The 24,470-nt window shown below is 38.2% G+C and overlaps 1 protein-coding gene across 6 annotated transcripts in view; it reads right to left on the bottom strand.

The window, feature by feature from the left end:
* Positions 1–1,872: 1,872 nt before the first annotated feature.
* LOC124382656 (RNA-binding motif, single-stranded-interacting protein 1) overlaps positions 1,873–24,470 on the bottom strand; it is a 56,996-nt gene continuing 34,398 nt past the window's right edge. For 4 of the 6 annotated variants that reach the window (XM_046844726.1, XM_046844731.1, XM_046844727.1 and 1 more), the window contains exons 5-14: positions 15,566–15,723; positions 14,618–14,697; positions 12,511–12,626; positions 8,965–9,014; positions 8,748–8,832; positions 7,346–7,396; positions 6,479–6,589; positions 6,109–6,183; positions 5,931–6,010; positions 1,873–3,888 (exon numbers count right to left, since the gene is read on the bottom strand). In XM_046844726.1, the coding sequence (XP_046700682.1) occupies positions 5,939–6,010; positions 6,109–6,183; positions 6,479–6,589; positions 7,346–7,396; positions 8,748–8,832; positions 8,965–9,014; positions 12,511–12,626; positions 14,618–14,697; positions 15,566–15,723 (798 nt within the window). In that variant the 3' untranslated portion in view covers positions 1,873–3,888; positions 5,931–5,938. The remainder of the gene's footprint in view (positions 3,889–5,930; positions 6,011–6,108; positions 6,184–6,478; positions 6,590–7,345; positions 7,397–8,747; positions 8,833–8,964; positions 9,015–12,510; positions 12,627–14,617; positions 14,698–15,565; positions 15,724–24,470) is intronic. The other 2 variants (XM_046844729.1, XM_046844730.1) reach the window with 1 other exon arrangement.

The following is a 24,470-nucleotide window of genomic DNA, read 5'->3' on the forward strand; positions in this document are numbered from 1 at the left end:
ATCATGGGGTTTCAGTCTTCTCTTGAGTTCATTCTCAATGGGATTTAGGTCTGTTGAGTGACTTGCAATTTGAAAACATTCCACTCGTGAAGTCCAACTGATCTTTTTTTTGAGTTGGCAGTGTGTTCCGGGTAATTATCCGTCTTAACAATGAAGTTCCTCGCAATAGTTTGGATTAAAGTAATCTGTAAATGTTTCTGTACACTTTTGGATTCATTCTGCTTCTACCATCAGGAGTTACATCATCAATACTGATTAGTGATCTTGTTCCAGCCATTCACGTCTAAGACATTTCACTACCTCCACTGTGCTTGACCGATGAGCTTATATTACTTGGCTCATGAGCAGATCCTTTCTTTCCACACACTTTGGCCTTTCAATTACTGAAAGAGCTTAATTTCAATTCCAAAATGTTTGTGGCTTGTCTCTCTAATTTGTTGCAAATTATAACCTTCTTGTTCATAGTGCTGAAAAATCGTTTGCATCTTAAAGTATAGCCTTTATATTTCTACTCTCAGAGTTTAAAAATCTTCTTTGATTACGATACTATCACCTTTTTTCTGTTGTTTTTCCGGTTGTTGCTGATGTCCCTGACTGTTGGTTGTCTGGTTGTTAGTAAACAAATTTTTTCTTTATGTTACCAGACATTACAAATTGCAATATTAGATATGTAAAATGCTTGTGCAATGGCTCTGATCGATGTTTATTTTTTTTTGTTTTATAATGACTAGCTTTTCTCCCAATAGTAGCTTTATAGTGTTCCTGTTGATTAATCTTTTTTTTTTTTTTGCAACAAATAGTTTTCAAACCCAAAGCTTAAACAAAGACATTCAGAGATATTAACTTCTTTAGCAATCATTCTAACAGGGTACACCTGGGCAATAAGTAACACCTGTCAGAAGATTTTTTTAAATTTGATCATTTATCAAGTTGATTGCTGGATTAAAAAAAAGCTGTTGTAATAAAAAATTTTTTTGTTCTAACTAAAATCAATTATTTCTACTTACCTCTAAACTTTGTGTGTAATGAATATACATCATTTTATTATTTTTTTTAATAAAGGGTGCCGATATTTCTGGAGACTTCTGCATTGCCTCTGCTTCAGTCATAAAAAGATAAGTCTACACAAACCAATTAAAATTTTTATTAAAAAAAAAAATAAATCAAAGAATGGACAAAAACAGAATGCAAAGAACAATCTAGACAAAACAAAATGGCTTTGAAAAAACACTACCAAAAAATTTACAGAGGAAGATTTCTGTTCAACCGGACAAGTTACCACTGGCAATTTTGTAGCACATGTAAAATAAAACGAACAAAACAAAAATAAAATAAAAATAACTCTCATATAGATATCTCTATGAAAAAAAAATTATTTCTTCAAACAGTCTGTACAAAGTTCTCTGTTCATAAATTATTACTTTTTCCCCATAACTTAATGGCTGTCTAGTATATGATGTTTCATGTTCATTAGCGACTCATTCTGTATCCAGTCTCCCACTCGTTCATCCAGCTAAACATTGGCACTTGTTTCAGGTGTTAACTGGCAGAATCGCCCACACACGAGCTCTTGCTACACATACACACACACACACACACACACACACACACACACACACACACACACACACACACCTCAAGCATCCTTCAATCACTGCCCACATACACCAAAGTCTCAGACCACACACACACACACACACACACACACACACACACACACACACACACACACACACACACACACACACATACACACACATACACACACATACACACACCTAAGCAGAGCAGTGAGGGTTATGCTGCTAAAATTCTGGGTTGGGACTGAACAGCAGCAAACGTTCAGGAACAGATCCGAGGAATACCACAACCTTCAGTTTTTAATTTGTTCCTCTTTATTTTTCTCCTCCTTTCGTCCATCTCTAGTCATGGCCGACTACCAAAACATCTTGTGATTAAGCAGCAGTGTGTTTGCCTTTGAAACTATGAAACTGAATGTCTAAACAAGATTAAATCACGTTCAACGCACATCTATCCTCATAACAATAACATTTGCATTAAAAAAAAAAGGTTTGCTGAGGAAAAAAACAAACAAAAACAAAGCATGAAAACAACCTGAAAGAAAACAAATGTAGATGAGGGCAGCTCCAGAGCTAGCCATTTGGTCTGGAGGGGCGGGGCTGAACCTGCTAGCCCGGCCAATCGAAACAGAGGAGAACGCAAATCTGAGGTAGATAATTGGTCGATAGGACCACCAGTTCAAAAAACAGTCTTTTGGAAGACAACCTACTAAAGCCAAAACAAAAGCCTATTGTAATTTGGGAGGAAGAAATTAAAAATAAAAGGCATTCTCCTGCTAATAAAAAGCATAGCAGATAACCACCGTGTTGATCAGTTCATAGTTTCAAACTTCTCCTTTTCCATGTTCTAGTTACATATTTCAGTTTCGTGTGCTCTGTAGTGATGTATGTGGCACTTGTCGGATCCAAATCTTCCTTCTTGCATGTGTCCAAACCTAGACAACTACTAAAGACAACCGGATGCATATTTACAAAGAAGGCACATTCTTAAAATTGCAGTCCAGTCCGTTAAAAAGCCTATCCTGCGTAGGGAGGAAGTGACATTGTACTCATTATTTGATCTCTGCTTGCTAGCTCACTGTCTTTGGTGAAGTAAACTTGAAAGTGCCGAGTTCTGTTTGCTTCCTTAAAAAAAAAAAACGAAAAAGCTAGGCAAACTAAAATCTACAGGAAATCAATCTCATTTCAAAACCTCCACTTTCTGCACTTAAAGTTGCCATGGAAGGCTTAATCTGTACATGGTCATAAAAGCACATTGAAAATTTCCCCCCTCCCCCACCCCCCAAAAATGTAAAATAAAAAGACTTGGTCACACCACTTTCCCCGCAGCTACACTACAACAGCAAGTTTTTTTTTCTTTTTTTCTAAAAGGCATTTTTAAAATGTGATCATTCAGCAGAATTTCTACCACATTCAACCAACCAGAGGCGTTGACCCTCTGATTACAAAAACAGTACATCATATTTAAATTCTAATCAAATTTTTTTCCTATCACTCAACATGGTTTCTATTCTAAAAAAGCACTATGGAGATCAATAAAAAGCTAAACACGTAATGAGGCAAACTGAATTTCATTAGCTAGATCCTAAGAAAAGCCCTATTCAGCTGATTTACAAGGCCATAGCTGATTTGAACGTCTCTTTCTCCGGTTTAGCCTCAGTTTGAGGCTACTTGTACAGCTGTATGGAACAAACTTAAGGCAAATTGTATGAAGAGGAAGAGAAAGGTTATTCTAGATCAACTGGAGAAAACACACTGTACAAGAGGACACATGTAACACTTCACCATTGCAACACACACTGCAAGCACAAAAACAAAAAAACAAAAAATCTTTCTCAGGATGTCCGGCTAACAAATCTCTTCAATCATCACAACTAGTTCAGTACAAAGAAAAAAGAATCAAGAAAAATAAAAATCACACACACACATCAGAAATCATAAAAAAAAAAATCTCAACAATGGACACCTGCTACCATGTACATCAAGTCACATGATCCTTTGAGGTCTTGCACCCATGTGACGATTCCTTGGTAAAAATAAATGTTCTTTTTTTTTTTTTTTTTTATTAAAATAAATTTTTTTTTTTTCCATTATCATGTTCTTCTTAGATAGCTAGCATCCTCTGGTGAAATCATGATTTTTATTTGCACCTCATAGAACTTATACCAAAAATAGTTTGGGTAGTTGTTTTTAAAAACAGAGAAAACTCATCGTTTCAAACGTCGATCCAACGGTTGAGCTTAGTCCAACAGAGGAAGCATGATTGTTGAAGCTGTCACTCCTCTCAGTCTCCTGAGTGCTGAGGAACCTAAACCAGAGCAACACACCTGATCACATACAAACCTTGCAAACCTTGTACATCGAACACAACACCATGTGGGCAGCAACTTTTTACTTTCACTCATTACATTTTTTACACAAATATCTGTACTTTCTACTTCTTACATTTTCAAAAACAGACTCGTTACTTTAGTTATAATCTATTTGGTGAAATATCAATATTTTTTCTCCTTACTGCTCCGTTTTCAGCCAATCATCCTATTTCCTGTCATTGCACAGCTTTTTTTAATCCATCGGTGTGTCATTTTAGTTTATAAAGCTAACAACAAGCAGGGCAGAAGGCAACAAGTAATACGGTGTTAGCGTGGATGAGACAGAGGAAGTCAGTGATGAAAACATGACTGAGAACAGAGACTTTTCTCTGCTCGTGTTCTATATGGCTGATGTTCAGACTGGATGCATTTATTAGGCAACAAAATTTTTAATTTTTTTTATTAATATATTAATTAAGGCTGTCGAATGCAAATTGATTTTAGCGGCACTGGTTTTAATTAACGTGGACCGTTTTTATTACAAAATATAAATAAATAAATATAAAAGAGGCGAAATTAAAACCTTCAGCGCAACACACGTTTATTCATGACGTCCTTTCTTTACGCAGATAAATAAACTCCACCGAAAAATCGGTTAATATTTTAATCGGTAAGCATTTGTTTTACTGATGCGGCAAGTCTCAAACCCGCCATGATGCGCACAGCCGACAATTTACCCTCTGGGTGTTGGCAAACGCCCCGCCGTGTTTTGTGGCATTTTTTTCTCATAACGGCGAAACAAACTTAAATTACTCTGTCTTTTTTTGATAGTACAAATAAGAGCAATTCATCATTTGGATTTTTAAAGGGCCTACTTTTATTTGTATACACTCATAACAACAAAATGCTGTGGTTTTGTAAAATAAAGCAAACAGACAGGGGGCGCTTTCTGCAGTCTCTGTCTCCTCTCTTTATAAACACAAATGAAAAACCTGAATCTCAATGAATACTCGCCTCAGAGACATAATAAATAGATGAATAGAAATCTCGAAAAGTCAACTTTTAAATAAGGCAATTCACATCGAATACAAATATTCTTTGATTATATAATCCGTATGAAAGTTATGAGGTACAGTTTGTCCGGTATCACCTCATTTACCGTCCGTGTGGAAACAAAGCAAAGGTTCCGTTTGGTGTCCTGATGCTTTACGTAATTTAAAACACCATAATTACTTTAAAACTTTTACAGGAATATTTTGTCTTCATGCTCTATATTAAGTATGGTTTCACCAATAATAAACATACATATTTATCTGTGCCCATGTTGATTAGAGTATTAACACAATGGAAAGTATGAATTTAAGGTCTATTTAGAACAGATAAAAATGTGCGATTAAGTTACGATTAATCGTGAGTTAACTCATGACAATTATGCGATTAATCACGATTAAATATTTTAATCGACTAATATCAATATGACGTGACGTTCAGTTACCAGTGTGACACTAAAACAGTTAATGGCTATTTTTACTTTAACTTAAGTAATAAAGTGTAGTACTTTTGGGTAGCTGTTCCACTACATTTTGGAGTGTGATTGTGTAGTTTTGTGCTGATTCAGCCATAAGGTTGTTAGTAAAGTCAGGTACTAATGTAATGTGAGGAGGCCTGTGGTGTAGTCAGCATTTCAATTCATTTTAAAAGGTGTTCGATAGGGTTGAGGTCAGAGCTCTACAGCAGGCCACTCAAGATCTTCCACTGTAACCAATTTAAACCAAATATTCACAGAGCTTGCTTTTGTGCACAGGAGGATTGTCATGCTGGAGCAGGCTTGGGTCTCCAACCGCATCCAAAGACATTCTGTACGATTATGTGCCTCCAACATTGTGGTAACAGTTTGGGGAAAAATCACATATGGCTGGAAAAGTCAGGCGTTCCAATACATTTGTTCATATAGTGTATCTGACCAATTTGGAATATTATATTCAATGTATTATTAGACCAGAGTTTATTCAGCATGAAGTAGTACTTCATGTCATACCTCTTTTGTCACTTGTTTTGTTGGTAGGCGTAGGGAGAATGATCTCCGCTCGACTCCACCTGAGACTGTGAGCTATTCTCCTGGAAATGAAAACAAAAATCAGACATGATCATGGAACTAGAACACACTTTGGCATTTTATAAAGCAAGTGAAGAGTGTGAAACATATTTATACTAACCTCCACTGCAGCTGGCTGCAAAGGAGTATACTGTGAGATGTACGCGCCCTGTAATGCTGCATTAGCCGGCATGAACTGGAACACACACACACACACACACACACACACACACACACACACACACACACACACACACACACACACACGCACCCGCAGACACACGCACACAAGATGTAAGCATGACTTGTAAAACCACAAGACACACCTTGAGTAAATAACACTAACACAGTTGTAGTTATACTGTAAGCAACTGAATATAAATAAAATAATTTTAAGATTTCAAGTAATGTATGTGTTGTGCCACATTTGTTGCTTAGTTCTTAGATCTGTGGACAGACAGGAGTGAGTGTGTATGTATATGTTCCCTCACCGCTCCTGTACTGCCCAGAGAAAGGTGGCTCATCTGCTGAGTGAGGGGGCTCATCATGGATGTTGGCTGCAGTGACATGGAGGGATCCATAGAGGGCGATAATACAGCTCCCTAGAAGGGAACCGGATGACAAGTGACATCACGTGAGCACAAAACATGAGATGCCTGAAGTATTCAGACTGCCCATACAGGACTGCCTAGTGTGTTCAAGGTGGCTCTAAAAATACAATACAGCAGCCACTAGTCCAATTTCTTTTTTTTCTTTCCCTCCACTAACTAGATATCGTTTTCAGTCATTCATTCATCAGCTGTCCTGTGTCTGTGATAAACCTCTCCCTCACCACTTCTGGCACAAAAAAAGCAGACTTTTCTTTTATGGCGATACATGCTATCTGTAATCGATTTCAGACTTATTGGCATCTATATACAATAATCAAACCCTGCAGAGTTGGTTTGTAATATATTATTATTTCAAACAATTTTCTTAAACAGTGCAATTTAATGTCGACCTTCTAAGGTAGAATTTTTTTTTTAGATATAATTTAAGACAAACATTTACATTAGAACTACTAAGCAATAACATAAGTTACTGAAATACAATTATAGAAAAGTTTCTATAATTAAACTCTGCAAGTTTAAATAAAACTTGATCATGTTCCATCAAATCCATCAAGTCATCTGAAGCCTCTAAGAAAATCTGATCTTTTGTACTATGTAAAAGTAGCATTGTGATAAGGTGCATTCAAGATATTAAACATAACGTTGTTGTTTTTTTTTTAATAAAACAAAGAGGGAAAACAACCCATATTTTCAGTATGGAGACAGAAAGGTAAGTGTATAAAGAATCAGTTTTCAATGCAGTCTTACCGGATGCTGCATGATGTAGGGCTGGTGGGTGACCCAGGACGGTGTCTGCACCTGAAACATCACACACAAAAAAAAGAGAAAGACAAAATCTAAGTGAAAAAGACCAATTTGCTCTTCTCAGTGGTGAGAAACTTCCTCTGAAGCGTTAAAAACAGCTAATGTAATGATACAAACTCAGATGTACACAGATGCAGCAATCAGAGGTATGCCAAGGCTATTTCAATTTTCCATTGTAATAATAATAAAGAAGTGCTAAATGAAAGTGAGCATACCCAACAATTAAATACAAGCTGTATTTATCTGTGGATTTACCAAAGTAGGTGATGTACGTTGCTATTTTCCAGGAATTTTCTATATAATTATGCTTTAATTAGCTAATACTATGAGCAAGCAGACCCCATTAGGCATGAAATGATGTCTTTGTTCAAAGATTAGATTGTGAAAACGAAAACATCTGTTTTTGTATCAGGTCTGCCAAGTCAGTAACTATGCTATTATAATCTACATAGCACTCAACGCCACAACACCACATTAACCCTACTGTACTTACAGTTAAAATAACACAATCTTAATCACCGTCAACAGATACAAAGGTGCTCATCTTAAATTATGCTGAAGGATTAACTTCACTAAACAGTGGTTCGTTTTCATACTTCATAAAAGAGCTGAAAATATTTAATATATATTTAAAAGTGTTTCTAAAGAAAATAATCAGTAGCGTTTCATTCAAACATTACACAACTTTAAATTAAATTTCCAAACCGTGAACAAAAATCCACTAAGTGAAGAAAAAATATTGAAGATGATAAAGTGAGATGACAACAATAAGCATACTCCACTCTTGTGCTTGTATATGAATAGGAAAACGCAGTAAAACATTTTAAGGTGTTCCATTCATTCAGTTTATTTATCATCAGCAACTGGTTTATCCTGGTCAGGGTGGTGTTATATGTTTGACGTTACTTTCATTTCATTAAAAAAAAAATGTGTCTGTGTAAACAGTACATGTATCACGCTTACATTTAAATCTGTATGAACATAGCACTGAAACGTGCGTCAATGACAAAATTTTTTATAATATCCTGTTCCTCATTTCATCTTTATAAATAGGCCAATATTTCAACATCAGCCAAATGAAAATATAGTTTAGGAATTAATTCGGATTTCTTTTGCTAAATGTTGTACTTATCCATTCAGGTTTTGAATTAGGATTTTTAATATTTGCATAAGAGAGCAGGACGGAAAATCTCTCGGAAACATCCAAAAGCGTATGTCATGCCCAATGAAACTGCCCTCATGTTATCCATAATACACTTCTATTCTATGAGCAATACTAGAAAAGCAACAAATATGGGAACAGGATAAATTCTTTAGCATTTTCTCATCCTTGATTGATACGTACCGGGTATGTGGACACGGGGGAGATGTAGGGTGACATGGCAGGTTGGGCAATCATTCGGTTGGTAATGCTGTATGGGGGATAGAACCTGCAAAGATAGACAGAGTGGAAAGAAGAAAAAGGAGAAAAAAAAAACAGACAGAATGAGATACTTTGTTGGCAACGCGTCTATTAGTCAAGTGGATGCGAGAGTTAAGAAGGTTTCGTGGCTGTCACATACCCGTTCTGCATAGCGGCAGCAGTGGGGTCGTATGTGAGCGTCATCCCAGCCTGAGAAAATGACACAAAGAAGGGAGACAGAAAGAAGCTCATGAATATTTTGCCACGACTGTTATTCTTATTCCAGTCAGCATTTTACAGCCTTCTCCTTTACTCCCACACAATCTCCTTTTCTGTCACTCCCTCTTTTACCTACATACACACACAATTATATATATATACAGGGAGTGCAGAATTATTAGGCAAATGAGTATTTTGACCACATTATCCTCGTTATGCATGTTGTCTTACTCCAAGCTGTATAGGCTGGAAAGCCTACTACCAATTAAGCATATTAGGTGATGTGCATCTCTGTAATGAGAAGGGGTGTGGTCTAATGACATCAACACCCTATATCAGGTGTGCATAATTATTAGGCAACTTCCTTTCCTTTGGCAAAATGGGTCAAAAGAAGGACTTGACAGGCTCAGAAAAGTCAAAAATAGTGAGATATATTGCAGAGGGATGCAGCAGTCTTAAAATAGCCAAGCTTCTGAAGCGTGATCATCGAACAATCAAGCGTTTCATTCAAAATAGTCGACAGGGTCGCAAGAAGCGTGTGGAAAAACCAAGGCGCAAAATAACTGCCCGTGAACTGAGAAAAGTCAAGCGTGCAGCTGCCAAGATGCCACTTGCCACCAGTTTGGCCATATTTCAGAGCTGCAACATCACTGGGTGCCCAAAAGCACAAGGTGTGCAATACTCAGAGACATGGCCAAGGTAAGAAAGGCAGAAAGTCGACCACCACTGAACAAGACACACAAGCTGAAAGCGTCAAGACTGGGCCAAGAAATATCTCAAGACTGATTTTTCTAAGGTTTTATGGACTGATGAAATGAGAGTGAGTCTTGATGGGCCAGATGGATGGGCCCGTGGCTGGATTGGTAAAGGGCAGAGAGCTCCAGTCCGACTCAGGCGCCAGCAAGGTGGAGGTGGAGTACTGGTTTGGGCTGGTATCATCAAAGATGAGCTTGTGGGGCCTTTTCGGGTTGAGGATGGAGTCAAGCTGAACTCCCAGTCCTACTGCCAGTTTCTGGAAGACACCTTCTTCAAGCAGTGGTACAGGAAGAAGTCTGCATCCTTCAAGAAAAACATGATTTTCATGCAGGACAATGCTCCATCACACCGTCCAAGTACTCCACAGCGTGGCTGGCAAGAAAGGGTATAAAAGAAGAAAATCTAATGATATGGCCTCCTTGTTCACCTGATCTGAACCCCATTGAGAACCTGTGGTCCATCATCAAATGTCGATTTACAAGGAGGAAAACAGTACACCTCTCTGAACAGTGTCTGGGAGGCTGTGGTTGCTGCTGCACGCAATGTTGATGGTGAACAGATCAAAACACTGACAGAATCCATGGATGGCAGGCTTTTGAGTGTCCTTGCAAAGAAAGGTGGCTATATTGGTCACTGATTTGTTTTTGTTTGGTTTTGAATGTCAGAAATGTATATTTGTGAATGTTGAGATGTTATATTGGTTTCACTGGTAAAAATAAATAATTGAAATGGGTATAAATTTGTTTTTTGTTAAGTTGCCTAATAATTATGCACAGTAATAGTCACCTGCACACACAGATATCCCCCTAAAATAGCTAAAACTAAAAACTACTTCCAAAAATATTCAGCTTTGATATTAATGAGTTTTTTGTGTTCATTGAGAACATGGTTGTTGTTCAAATTAAATCCTCAAATAAAATTAATCCTCAAAAATACAACTTGCCTAATAATTCTGCACTCCCTGTATGTATGTGTATATATATATATATAGTGCATCCAGAAAGTATTTACAGCGCTTTACTTTTTCCACATTTTATGTTAGTCTTATTCCAAAATGGATGAAATTCATTATTTTCCTAAGAATTCAACAAATACCCAATAATGACAATGTCCAAAAAGTTTATTTGCAATCTTTTCAGATTGATCAAAAAATAAACACATAAGTATTCACAGTCTTTGCCGTGACACTCAAAATTGAGCTCAGGTGCATCCTGTTTACACTGATCATCCTTGAGATGTTTCTACAAATTGATTGGATTCCACCTGTGGTAAATTCAGTTGATTGGACATGATTTGGAAAGGCACACACCTGTCTATAAAAGGTTAACCACAATTAACAGTGCTTAATCAGAGCACAAACCAAGCCATGAAGTCCATGGAATTGTCTGTAGACCTAGGAGACAGGACTGTACTGAGACACAGATCTGGGGAAGAGGACAGAAAAACTTCAGCATCATTGAAGTTCCCAATGAGCACAGTGGCCTCCATCATTCATAAATGAAAGAAGCCTGGAACCACAAGGACCCAATGGTCATTCTAAATAAGCTCCAGCGTTTCTCTGTGGAGAGAGGAGAACCTTCCAGAAGAACAACTATCTTTGCAGCACTACACCAATCAGGCCTCAGTAAACTCCTCAGTAAAAGGCACATGACAGCCCACCTGGAGTTTGCCAAAAGGCACCTGTAGGAATCTTAGACCTTGAGAAACAAAGATTGAAATCTTTGGCCTGAATGCCAAGTGTCATGTCTGGAAGAAACCTGGTACCCCTCATCATCTGGCCAATACCATCCATACAGGAAAGCATGTTGGTGGCAGCATCATGCTGTGGGGATGCTTTTTAGTGGCAGGAACTGGGAGACTAGTCAGGATCAAGTGAAAGATGAATGTAGCAATTTACAGGGACATCCTTGATGAAAACCTGCTCCAGAGGGCTCTGGACCTCAGACTAGGGTGACGGTTCATCTTTCAACAGGACAACGACCCTAAGCACACGATAGCCAAGATAACAAAGGAGTGGCTACAGGACGACTCTATGAATGTCCTTGAGTGGCTCAGCCAGAGCCCAGAATTGAACCCGATTAAACATCTCTGGAGAGATCTGAAAATGGCTGTGCACCAACTTTCCCTATCCAACCTGAAGGAGTCTGAGAAGTTCTGCAAAGAAAAATAGGAGAAACTGCCCAAAAATAGGTGTGCTAAGCTTGTAGCATCATACTCACAAAGTATTGAGCACTTGTGATTTTTTTTGTTTTTAATACATTTACATGTATACATTTATAAGATTTAAAACCCACTTCTTTCAAGTTGTCATTATGTTTGTAGATTTTGTGTAAAATAATGGATTTAATCCATTTTGGAATAAGGATGTAACATAAAATGTGGAAAAAGTGAAGCGCTGTAAATACATTCTGGGTGCAGTGTGTGTGTGTGTGTGTGTATATATATATATATATATATATATATATATATATATATATATATATATATATATATATAATCTCACACACACACACACACACACACACACACACACACACACACACACACACTCGTGCATGCTCACACATACATCAGCATGAACTGACAGTCCAACCCACTCACAGCTGTATGTAATGCATTTTATGTTAAAATATAAAAGGTTTTAACGTACAAATATAAATACTCCTTAATGTGTACATATAAATTCTCTTTATATGTACATACACACACAAAGCACATTTCCAAAACTTACAAGTCTGGCTTCTCCCTCTCTGGCCCATGCGCGTCCATTAGGCACATATTTATTTTGGCTCTGTCGTTTTTTTTGCCCTCCATCTGCAAACTTACACAGCAGCGGCTCAGTAGGAGCTATAGGAAAACAGATACAGCGAGATTAAACACAGAACAAAGGTCTATTGCCTGGTATGACTATAACTACAACTTGCAATACAAGCTCTACTTCAAATTCATTTATTCATTAATCTTTAGAAATCGCTTTATCCTGGTCAGAGGTACAGTGGATAGAAAACCTATCCACTAGGGGTGAAACGGTACACAAAATTCAAAGTTCGGTACGTACCTCGTTTTTAAAGCCATGGTTCAGTTCAATTTGGGTACAGTTAGGGGGGAAATGTGCAAAACATAAAATTGCTTGTCTTCTTTTAATTAACGCAGTTTATTATTATAATAATTAACATTTGTGAACATTACCAGTTACATTATTTTTTTTTATTTAATTAAATGCCTGCTTGGTTAAATTATGTATTAAATAATATTTATTCATATTTTATAAACATAAAATGGAATAAATCAAATTCATGCAATACACATTTATTTATATTGATTCAATTGGGTAATCAATTAAATTGGCACACATTAAATGAATAAAAAAAAAACAAAAAGATTGAAACATTTTATTAAATAGACCCCATTTGGGTAATGCAGATGTGTATAAGTGTGTGTTTCACATTTAATTTTCAAGTTGTTAAAGATATGATCTACTTAACTGTTCTACTTGTTTCAGCATACTTTTATACATTTTATACATACAGCATACATTTCTTCCATCCTCTATTCATTCACTCCCTCGATATGCGGAACTGTCAGGATTTTCTACTTTTAAGAGATATTCCTGAATCTGGACATAAAACATTATTCATAATCCATAGCGCTAGCGTTAGAATCAATAGCACTAGCGTTAGTCGCAAGTCACTTCCTGGTTCTATGCGTACGCAAAACAAATCTTATTTCCAGTACGGAGTAGCCACAGTGACACTGCACTAACTCTAGTGTTTTTTAACTTAATACTTTCCTGAGGGAACTCACATTTTAACTATGTTCCGCACGTAAAAAAAAAAAAAAAAAAAAAGGATAGCATTCAGTACACGTGTGTACCGAACCAAAAGCCTTGTACCGAAAGATTTCTGTCAGAATGCGTGCACCGTTACACCCCAAATATCCAAACAACACAATGATTGCGGTGGGACTGAACACAGCATGTACCTTCACTCACAATCAGGGGAAATTTTGAGTAACCAGTTCACCCAATGCCATGTTCTAAAGGAAGGGAGGAAACAAGAAAACAAAAAAGGAACCCAAACAGACATAGAGAACATGCATCCTCTCAGACAGTAACCTGCGCTTAAGATTTAGAGCTCTGGGTGGTAAGGCAACCTGCTGCAACACCATCCTGCCCTCTATTTAAGATGGCCACTCAAATCTTTTTTCCAATTATACTAAAAATACAGACATCTTAGATGGCAGCTGCCTTCCCATAATCCCTCTTGCCCTCATCTTCCTATTTCAGTGTGACAACAAGCAGTAGAGACTATTTCAATCTAATAAACCAATTATACAGTTGAAAGAGGAAGAGTTGGTAACAGGGTTGGACTTTTTAGAGACCCTTTTACAGAGTGAGGGTGAGTGAGAGACAGAGAGAAAAAGAGAGAGCATGAGAGAGACTGTAAAGGGGAGGGTGAGGAAGAAGAGAGAACCTCCACACTGTGTTCAACATTAGCCACAAACTGCATTCACTAATCAATAAGCACTTATTCCTACATTAAGCCTATAGTAACAGCAAAGCCTATCGTTATTCGGTGTGCTTGCTTCAATCTAAGTGCACATTCGTTTGATCTGTGATGTGCACGACTCCATGGGTGAAAGCTCGGGACGACTACCGGCAAATTGAATAGAAAACGAATCTGCTTTAGCACAAATCTGCTAGTAAAGTGCTCTGTCTTAATGAACAACCAAACATATATAAATGAGCCCAAGCACACAAACACACACACACACACACACACACAAGCAAACACACAGAAGCAGGCGAACACACAGACAGACAAGAAGAGTTCTGTTACCCATTACTCCGGCTGGCATATTAAGAAACTTTCCATTGAAGTGAGAAATTACAGCATCACATTTTTCTGTGGACTCCATTCTACAAAAAGAGAAAATCAAACTTTTAAATCTTACACTTAAACAAATATCAGACATGTCTAATCATCCTTCTAAAGACCTCCTAATGATATCATTATTAATACAGATGAGTCATATTATAGATCTAAATGTCCCCACAAAGTTAAAACTGGTCTCTACGAAGATAAACGCGCACACGCATACACACACACGTGCACAAGCACAAGCAGAGCAGGTCGTTGTTGCTGACCATGCAACTGTTAGAAAGTACAATGAAGTACATTTTAACTGGTGGTGCTTATTCACCCAGAAAATACAGCCAAGTGTATGCCATGTGCTTGTAAATTATTGCAAACTAAATATTTTCTAAATACACTAATCCGTTTAGGTCTTTCAGGCATCTTTGTATCAAATGTAGCCAAATGCATAAAGCAGAAAGCTGGGAGTGAATGCATATTACAATTACATTCTCTCAAACACTGAGACAGGTTCATGTGAGGTAAAATAACATACTCTAGCTGTACATATTATACATGCTGCTAACTCATTCTCATACACACACACACACACACACACACACACACACACACACACACACACACACACACACACACACACACACACACACACACACACACACACACACACACACACACACACACACACCCCTGCAGTGATTGCACGTCACAGATGAGCTTTAAGACTGTTGGAAAGGAGTGTTCACTTTGATTCCAGTCAGTTTCCACCTCACCCCATTCCAGAGCTGAATCAGCAGATTTTGGGTGCGGGTTTGGTACAATTATACTAAATGTCGCGGTAAATCCAAGCCACAGCCGGAGCCAAACCGCTAAGCCTCAAACATGAAATCGGGACCCAAGGAAAAGCCTCACCTTGCAAACCCCACCCCTCTGCTTGCACCATTTGCGTCGCGCAGTATGCGTGTGGAGACGACTTGGCCAAAGGGTTTCAGCATGGTCTCCAGCTCCTGTTCGTCCATCGACAGTGGCAAATTGGAAATGTACAGGTTAGTGGGGTCCTGCTCCTGTTGCTGTGTAGGGGTATGGAGAGAGAGCGAGAGAGAGGGGGGGAAAGAAAGAGAGGGAATAGAAGGTAACAGAAATTAAATGTGTTTGCACTTAACAGTTCTGATACAGATATATTTATGTACATACATATCAGACAAAATTACCAACACCTGGTTTCTTACAGCTGCAACAACACCTGCCCTTTATATCTTATCATCCAAGCAACCAGTTCCCTCTCTCTCTCAAGCTTTCACACAATACACCCCCCCACCACACACACACACACACACACACACACACACACACACACACACACACACACACACACACACACACACACACAGGTCCCTGTTTGATCAGTTAACAGCTGCATATCTAGCCTACTCATGGGAACGTTAGTGATTTACCACTTTCTCTCTCTCTTCCACCCTCCGTTTCTGGCGAAGGCCCAATACATGGCTTTTGCTCTAAAAACTTGAAGACAGAAACATTTATATTGGGAAACCAGTGTCTCTCCTTCTTTTCCCTGTAGAATTCTTTCATGGCTATTAAAAACCTAATCATGGGTACAAGACTGCACGATTACAATAAATACATTTTGGCTTTATTATTTTATAGATGTGCCTTTAAAGCAGTCTATTCCCAATTCTAAAGGGATGCATTCATTTTCTCCAACAGCACAGATCACATGAAAAATACGGCTATAATTCAATAGGTTTTAAATGATTGCTCTTGTTCCGATATGTTATTGTTTCTATAGTAACAGATTCAATGAGAGTTATGCAACAGACACTCCACATATTGTACGTCCAATAATTAAAATGATTTGATGAAATGTGTTGTTATATAACTGTTTAAATAAAACCAGTTTATTATTGATCTCAACATCTACAAACTACTTAGACAGAAGTCTCGAATACTTTGGATCAATCATACAGTTTTCTTCAAGACGGGCTTCCAATTATTTTACTTACATTGGAAGCTATTTTTTTTAATCAATATATTATAAACTTCAGAAAAGGAAAAAACAAATTGTAATTGGTGTCAAATCACTGTGGTACAAGACATCACATTTTAGGATGTGCTGCACCATAATACCTTTTCATAGAGTATTTTCCTATAACAGCAAGACCATTCAAGTTTTATTTCTTAAATACATAAGCATATCAATTTTAAATTCTTTTTTTATGTATATATTCATATAGAACATCTGATAAATGTTAACTTAAATAATTGTCTAATTCAACCATGGATTGATAATAGTATAAAAGAAATGATCACTATCTAAAGTATAGATATTGTCAGTTGAAAATTGTATATCATTGTAGAAGATGAAAAAATAAAATGAATAATGATTACATTAAAATACAAAGATGCAAATAAGCAGGCTTCAGTAGTGTAGTAGTTGGTCACATGCCTCCATCTGACACTCCAAAAGTCAGAAAATCACTCGTGATTGAGGAACAATTGGAGAACTATTTTTATTTTAGCAATTTGCTGGCAACGGATAAGAATGGCTCTCCAGCGCTATATGGTTTTATGCCGAATGTGTGGAAGCACACAGGACTGCTTCACACTCTCACAATTGTGCTAGGTGTGTTTTTCCAATAAAGGGTCAGTCAGCATGAATACAGATGAGCCGGAATCTACATGCGAGTCGTGGTCGCTTCTGAGGCGCCATCACATCAGCTTTCTAAGTTACATCAGCATCAGCAGAAACAGAAAGAGAGAGAGAGAGAGAGAGAGAGAGAGAGAGAGAGAGACTCCCAGGAGAGTGAGGGGCTGCCTCATTAATATTCATTAACATCCTACTGCATTCAACGCCCGCCAGAAAGAACCAGAGAGAAGGAAGGACAGAGCAAGAGATAGAAAAGGAGAGAAAAAGAGAGATGGAGGTAGGATTACCAAAGTAATACTCTGGCAGAAAGATCAACACGGCTCTTTAAGGGAACAGTAAGGATTTGAGTGATGCTGATGCTTGAGCTCTGAGAGGCTGGAGCCAGCATAGTGAAATAAGGATAGCAGGATGGAGGATCAGCAGAGCTGTCAGAATCTGGTTAGTGTTAAAAGAGAGAAAAGACTAGGGTGAGAATTTAACACAGGTCAACTCCTGACACAGAGCCTGTCATACCCGATGGCACGCTGTATGTTAATGCGGCCCTATTTCACAGGGCTGACTTTTAACAGATCCTTCACTTTCACCAGAGGAAGCAAGGTAAACATTTAGGGGTAATTAAACAGCTTCTCTGGTTGGGAATCAAAGACAGCTCACTGACCTCATATGTGTACCATATGACTTGGCATTGCAGGGAAGAGTGCTTGGTCAGCAGATTAGTAGGTTAAATGTGTGAAAGGAAGATTAGCAGTGATAGCTAAAAGCTGGCTAGCAGCAAGCAAGCAATGCTGAATTACTGCTCTTGGCTCTGGCATTAACAGCTTGAGAGTGCTTTGGGGTTTACAGGGATTACAGTGTGTTAGAATAGAAATGCATTGGAATGACCAGGTTCCCTCAATCCTCCACACATTTACATGCTCATTTGGCGTGTTAAAGTGTGATTTTTTGTGTTTACTCTTTTTTTTTAATTATTTTTTTTTTATCATAACTAGGAACATTTAGAATGGAGGGCATTTGAGTGTCATGGGGCACATGAGTCAACAACAAAAGCTGCTAAATAATAAAAAATAATAATAAAAAAATCACCCTAACTTTTTCTCTATGTATAGCATGTACACATTCCCAGTCTGAGATAAAGACTGAATACAAGTATATGTATATAACCACAGGATGAATTAAACAAATTTCAGACTAAATAATAATAATAATAAAAAAAAACAATAATACGTGTAACTAGTGCTGCACGATTAATTGTATCGCGATCGCGATGTCAGCTTGTGCGATTATATGACTTTTGCGATTTGATGAAATGAATAATGCATGTGTGGTCACACACTTTCTGAGAACAGTTTGCAGATTTTCCATGCCGCTAACAAAGCATAAGAAGACCAGATAGTCTCAGTCTAAGCAGTGCAGGTGTTGCGTGTGTGGTCACGTGATTTTCCGGCGTGCAGCGCGGAGACCAGGTGAAGAGGGATGCCGAGCAGACACTGAACTGGTAGCCAAAAAACGCTACCTCTGTTATATGGCAATATTTTAGCTTTAAGATCACCAACACTGAGCAGAGGAACAGAGGAACTGTGCAAGATTTTCAATTCACTTTTGCCTCGCCGCTTTCCTTCCCTCGTACTCACGCCGGCCACAAACCCACTCGCGGTAACGCATGTCTTTCCTCAACGCCTACGCGTAGCCCGTGCACACTCGACGATTGGCAGGCCTTCACCTGGCATCCTCCACTTTTCCACACACATCCCCATACACGCCGCCAGCTATGCCTGGTGTATCTCTCTCTCTCTCTCTCTCTCTCTCTCTCTCTCTCAGGTGTATGTTCATTTTGTAAAAAATTTTTAATCATTCACAATCTAGTGGACTCACGATACCATTTATTATATCGCAATCGCAATATTGACCACAACAATCGCAATCACTTTTTTCCCCAAATCTTGCAGCCCTGCGTGTAACTAAAGAACTCATGAGCACATTTAGCAAAATGCTCGCGTCGCATAAACATTTACTGACTGCTTTAACAACTATCCTCAGACTTTCATTATTATTGAAATTTAAGTAAAGAAGCTTTTCTGTTCCTTTTTTCAGCTGAGGGAAACATGCTGAAATTCTTGTCTGCGCTAATTACACACGGTGAACAAATATTAACAGTATGTTGCAGTATTCGATTAAGTGATGCGAAAAGAAGCATGACAGAAAAGAAACGCAACAGTTGCAGCATATTTTCTACTGCTAATTTTTTATGTACAGACACTTTTTATATGGGATTATATACTAATTGAGGTGCGTGGACACCTTTTTCGATTATAAACAATCAGAACTGAATTTGTTTGTTAGACTTTAATAGACTCATTAGGACGCGTTAGGCAGGTCATCAGTTGTCACTAGGAATAAACGATTCCAGAATGCAATTCTCCGACTCTTCAAAACTTGTACTAACAGCCAACAACAAACAGAAGCTGTCTTAGGAGTTGAAAACAACGTTAATTGATGCCTACAAAGGAAAAGAAAGGCTATAGAAAGATACAGTATAAACTCTTCTGGCTCACAATTTCCACTCTCCAAAATGTCATTAAAAATGCCAGGTCAAGGCAAGAAGAATTGCCTATAAGCTCGGCAAAATCTAACTGAATTTCCAAATGAAACTTCAAGGAGATTTAACTGACACAGGAATGGTGGTAAACAATTCTTCTCTCCAACATTGTTTCCTCAAACATGATTTGCATAAACAAGATTTTTACATTTGGGATGAGGTCGCTGAGGTCTTTTTAATGAATCTTCTATTCAGAACAATATATACATAAGGCAGAGGCATTTTGGAAACATGTGCTGGAAAAGTAAACATAGACCTTTTTGGCTACAATCATCTAAAGTGTGTTTGGAGGCAAAAAAAAAAAAGAAGAAGCAGTATTTGATAAATAGCACTATTAAGCATGGGAGTGGATCTTCTATCTTTGGGTTTGTGTGGCAGCCAGTAGCACTGGAAAAATTGCATCGATAGATGAAAGAATGGATTCTGGTAAATATTAGGAAAAGAGGAAGTGCTACTAAACATGCATTAATATTCGAAAAAGCTTGTTGGGAAGACTTCTTTTCACTTCAAAAATAAGCAAAATAGATTATTTGGCCAAGGTTGCCCAAAGATTTGCATAGAAATTAATGAGAGTTTAAATTTAAAAGGTAAATTTGAAAATGCATATGAGTAAATATATGCATTTGCAAGACCATGTGTGCATAATAATATGAGGGTTTGGCTTTGGCAGAACTCAGTAAGACATCTGTTTGTGCAGAAGCGCAGGTCACCAGCTAACCATTCAACTATCTCGGGTCATACAATTCCATCTAAGACACACAGACTGAGAAACATTAATGTATAGTACTGTTCAAATGTTTAAGGCAGTTGTGCAGTGAAATAAGAATGCTTTCAAAAAGAAATGTTAATAATTTATGTTTATCAATTAACAAAATAGAAAGTAAATCAACACAAGAGAAATCCTAATCAAATCAATATCCGGTGGCCGGCAAAAACAGCATCAATTCGTCTAAGAGCACTTGCACATGAAGGAATTCAGCAGGTAGGTTGTTCCAAACATCTTCGAGAACTAACCAGATTTGTAAATGTTGGCTGCCTCAGATCCATCCATCTCTTCATGTAATCCTTGACAGACTCAATGACATTGCGATCAGAACTCTGTGGGGGGGCTACAACTATTCAGACCTCCCTTTTTGTTCTCTATGCTGAAGATAATTCTTGAATGCGTTGGCTGCGTGTTTCGGGTCATTGTCCCGCTGCACCAGATATATTGGTCCAACTCCCTTACGGTATTGCATAATGCAGAAGTATCCGCCTGTATTTCTCAGCATTGAGGACACCATTAATCTTGACAAAATCTTCAACTTCATTTGAAGAAATGCAGCCCCATACTTGTAAAGGAACCTCCACCATGCTTCACTGTTGCCTGCAGTCACTCACCATTGTACTGCTTTTCAGCCCTTTGGCACACAACTTGTTTTTTGTTGCAGAAAAATTAGTCAGATTTAGACTTTTCAGATACGTCCAAAGCACCTGCTGCCATTTTTCTGCAGCCCAGTTCCTGTGTTTTCATGCATAGTTGAGTCACTTAGCCTTGTTTCCATGTTGGAGGTATGGCTTTTTTTGCTGCAATTCTTCTATGAAGACCACTACTGGCCAGACCTCTCCAGACAGCAAACGGCTGTACCTGGGTCCCACTGGTTTCTGCCAGTTCTTTGCTGATGGCACTGCTGCAAATCTTCTGATGTAAAAGGGAAGATGGCATGATGTGTATTTCATCCACAACATTAAAATTCCTTGGCTCACCACTGCATCTACAGTCCTCTAGATTTCTATTTCTTTGTGTTTTTTTTTTTTTTTTTTTAATTGCTTGAAAAGCACATCTTGAAACCAGTCTGCTTTGAGATCTTTGCCCGGGAGAGACCTTGTTGATGCAGTATAACTACCTTGTGTCTAAGTGCTGTGCTCAGTCTTGCCATTGTGCATGACCTGTGACCTGTGTTGTCTTCAACAACCTCACCGTAGTAGTTTAGAGCTTAGAGTTGGACTGTTTCTCACGCATTTTAAGCCTCCTATGCAGCTGTTTCTGTTTCAGCTAATGACTGAAATTGATTATCATTAGCACCTGCTTTGTAAAATTATTTAATTATACACCTAAATCTAATCCAATGGCAGGCCGTGCATTTTACACGTAGGCCTTCAGTGGTGTGCTACCTGAATCAATTCACCATCAATACTATCATTATGATGTCACGGCTATAGAAACCATCGATATTTCACAGAAACGCAGTATAACAGAGCGCTGCATCACGGGCAGGTATCTCATGCAGTGAGACTGTATGGTATTACTAAAACAAGAAACCTAATTAACACAATTCAGCAAGTCTCCTTTCACTGTAGCCACAGCTGCACCACCTGCATCCCTAGCAGAACCGAACATAACAAAATGACCACGTGTTTTCTGTGCATTACAGTTTTCCTGGAAATTAGAGCAATAAGGCAAATTTTGTGTTTTGTGCAAATTCTACAGGAAAGAACACACAAAAGTATAAATGGTTCATGAAAAAGCTTAACAACTGTTTTGGCTGACCTTTCCTCACAATGTCCAGCTTTGCTTGAAAAGTCCATCTTGTAAATGTCATATTGTCATAAGTGTATCTGTGACCATTTCTTCACTTATGTCAGCCATTGTGGAATAAAAGAAAAAAAGCCATTCATTCTACATTAATATATTTGAGCTTGTGAAGTTTGCAGCGGTTTGATGACTAGCGCGCTCTTACCGTCCAATCAAAGGGTGTGAAAATGCTGACGTATGTAGAAGTCTGGGCCTCGGAGTGACCAAATCGCAGTCTGATCGGTAAAAGCAACAGCAGAGTAAATAATAAAAAAGCCAGCCGTTGCTTACATTACCTTACGACAATACGGATTAAAATAACTAGATAGAAACTCAAACGTAAACTTTCCCTCACTGGCGCAGGAGCGGCAGCGCACCAGAAAGACAGAAATGAATAAACTATTGGGAAAAATTGTATACATGTTCATGGACAAAAATGTACTAAAATGTAAAACGGCCCACCACTACTCTAATCCTACAAAATCCCTGACTTTGTGCACGTGTAAAATGTTTGCAAAATGAAGAATTCTAAGCCAAAGGGTGGTCACACCAAATATTTATTTGGATTTCTCTTGTTAATTTACTTTCCATTTGGATCATTGATAGAAATAAATAAAAAACACTTATTTTTCAAAGCTATGATTTTACAGCAATTTTTTCACAGTTTTTTATGTGTGTCAAGTCAAGTCAAGAGGCTTTTATGGTCATTTCAACCATATATAGCTGACGCAGAACACAGTGAAATGAGACGACGTTCCTCCAGAACCCTGGTGCTACATACAACATCAAGTGACCTCACACAACATAAAGCTACATAACAGAACACAAAGCTAAGGACTAAAGTAAGTGTCCTCGCCACATAAAGTGCATCGTGTGCAAACAGTGCAGACAAAAGACAGTGCAGACAGACAACACAACACAGTGTGGGACATACACAAAACACATAATAGCGCTGACCAGTAAACCTACTGTATAATACACAGTACAATGTGAAAAAGAGAACTGTATAAAAGAGTGTATTTGTAAACATGAACACAATGTTGTGTAAAAACAGCAAGAGCAGCAGTCAAGAGCTGCAAAACAGCATGTAAACAGTATAATATGATTAAATATAAATATAATATGGGTGGTGGAATTGGATTAAGATAAGTAATGAGTGTGTGTTGAGTTTAGGTTGTACAGTTCATTAACACACAGTTGAGTGTGTGTTTGTGCAGTTCAGTTCTGTGTGTTGAGAAGCCTGATGGCTTGAAGGAAAAAACTGTCTGGATGTGAGGCCAAAATGCTCCAGAACCTCTTTTTTGATGGAAGGAGAGTGAAGAGTGTGTGTGAGGGGTGTGTGGGGTCATCCACAATGCTGTTTGCTTTGCAGATGCAGCGTGTATTGTAAATCTCTGTGATAGAGGGGAGAAAGACTCCCATGATGTTCTCTGCCATGCTGACTCATCATCCTTGCTGATGAGAACCACCATGGTCATGCCATCTGCGACCTTGATAATGTGATTTGAACTGTGCATGGCTACACAGTCGTGAGTCAGCAAAGTGAACAGCAGTGGGCTAATAACACAGCCCTGAGGTCTCCCAGTCAGGAAGTCCAGGATCCAGTTGCAGAGGGAAAACGGTAAAAACTAAACACATTCAGTGCATATAAATGCCATCCATACAGTCCTAACTATAAAGTACACAACTACTTTGTTTCGCGAAAGATCCCGATTTCAGTATATCATAAGAGATAAGTAGAATTACAAGAAACCAAAGGTTTCCGCTTATTTATTGTTTGTAGTCAAAAAAAGGGCGGAGTTGAAGACATAGGTCACCAGATTTAGCCAATGAAAATAAAGAATGCAGTGTATCTGTAACTTAGCCCCCTTTTTGGCATCATAGGACACTTAAACCGATAAACAAACAGAAAAACTATGCATAGGCTACGCTACAGCACTGTACTACAGTACTCACTACAAATGTGATATTTCAACAAATTTACATAAAATTCATCTTGCTA

Source organism: Silurus meridionalis, chromosome 3 (assembly GCF_014805685.1).
Source record: "Silurus meridionalis isolate SWU-2019-XX chromosome 3, ASM1480568v1, whole genome shotgun sequence".
Taxonomy (NCBI): Eukaryota; Metazoa; Chordata; class Actinopteri; order Siluriformes; family Siluridae; genus Silurus; species Silurus meridionalis.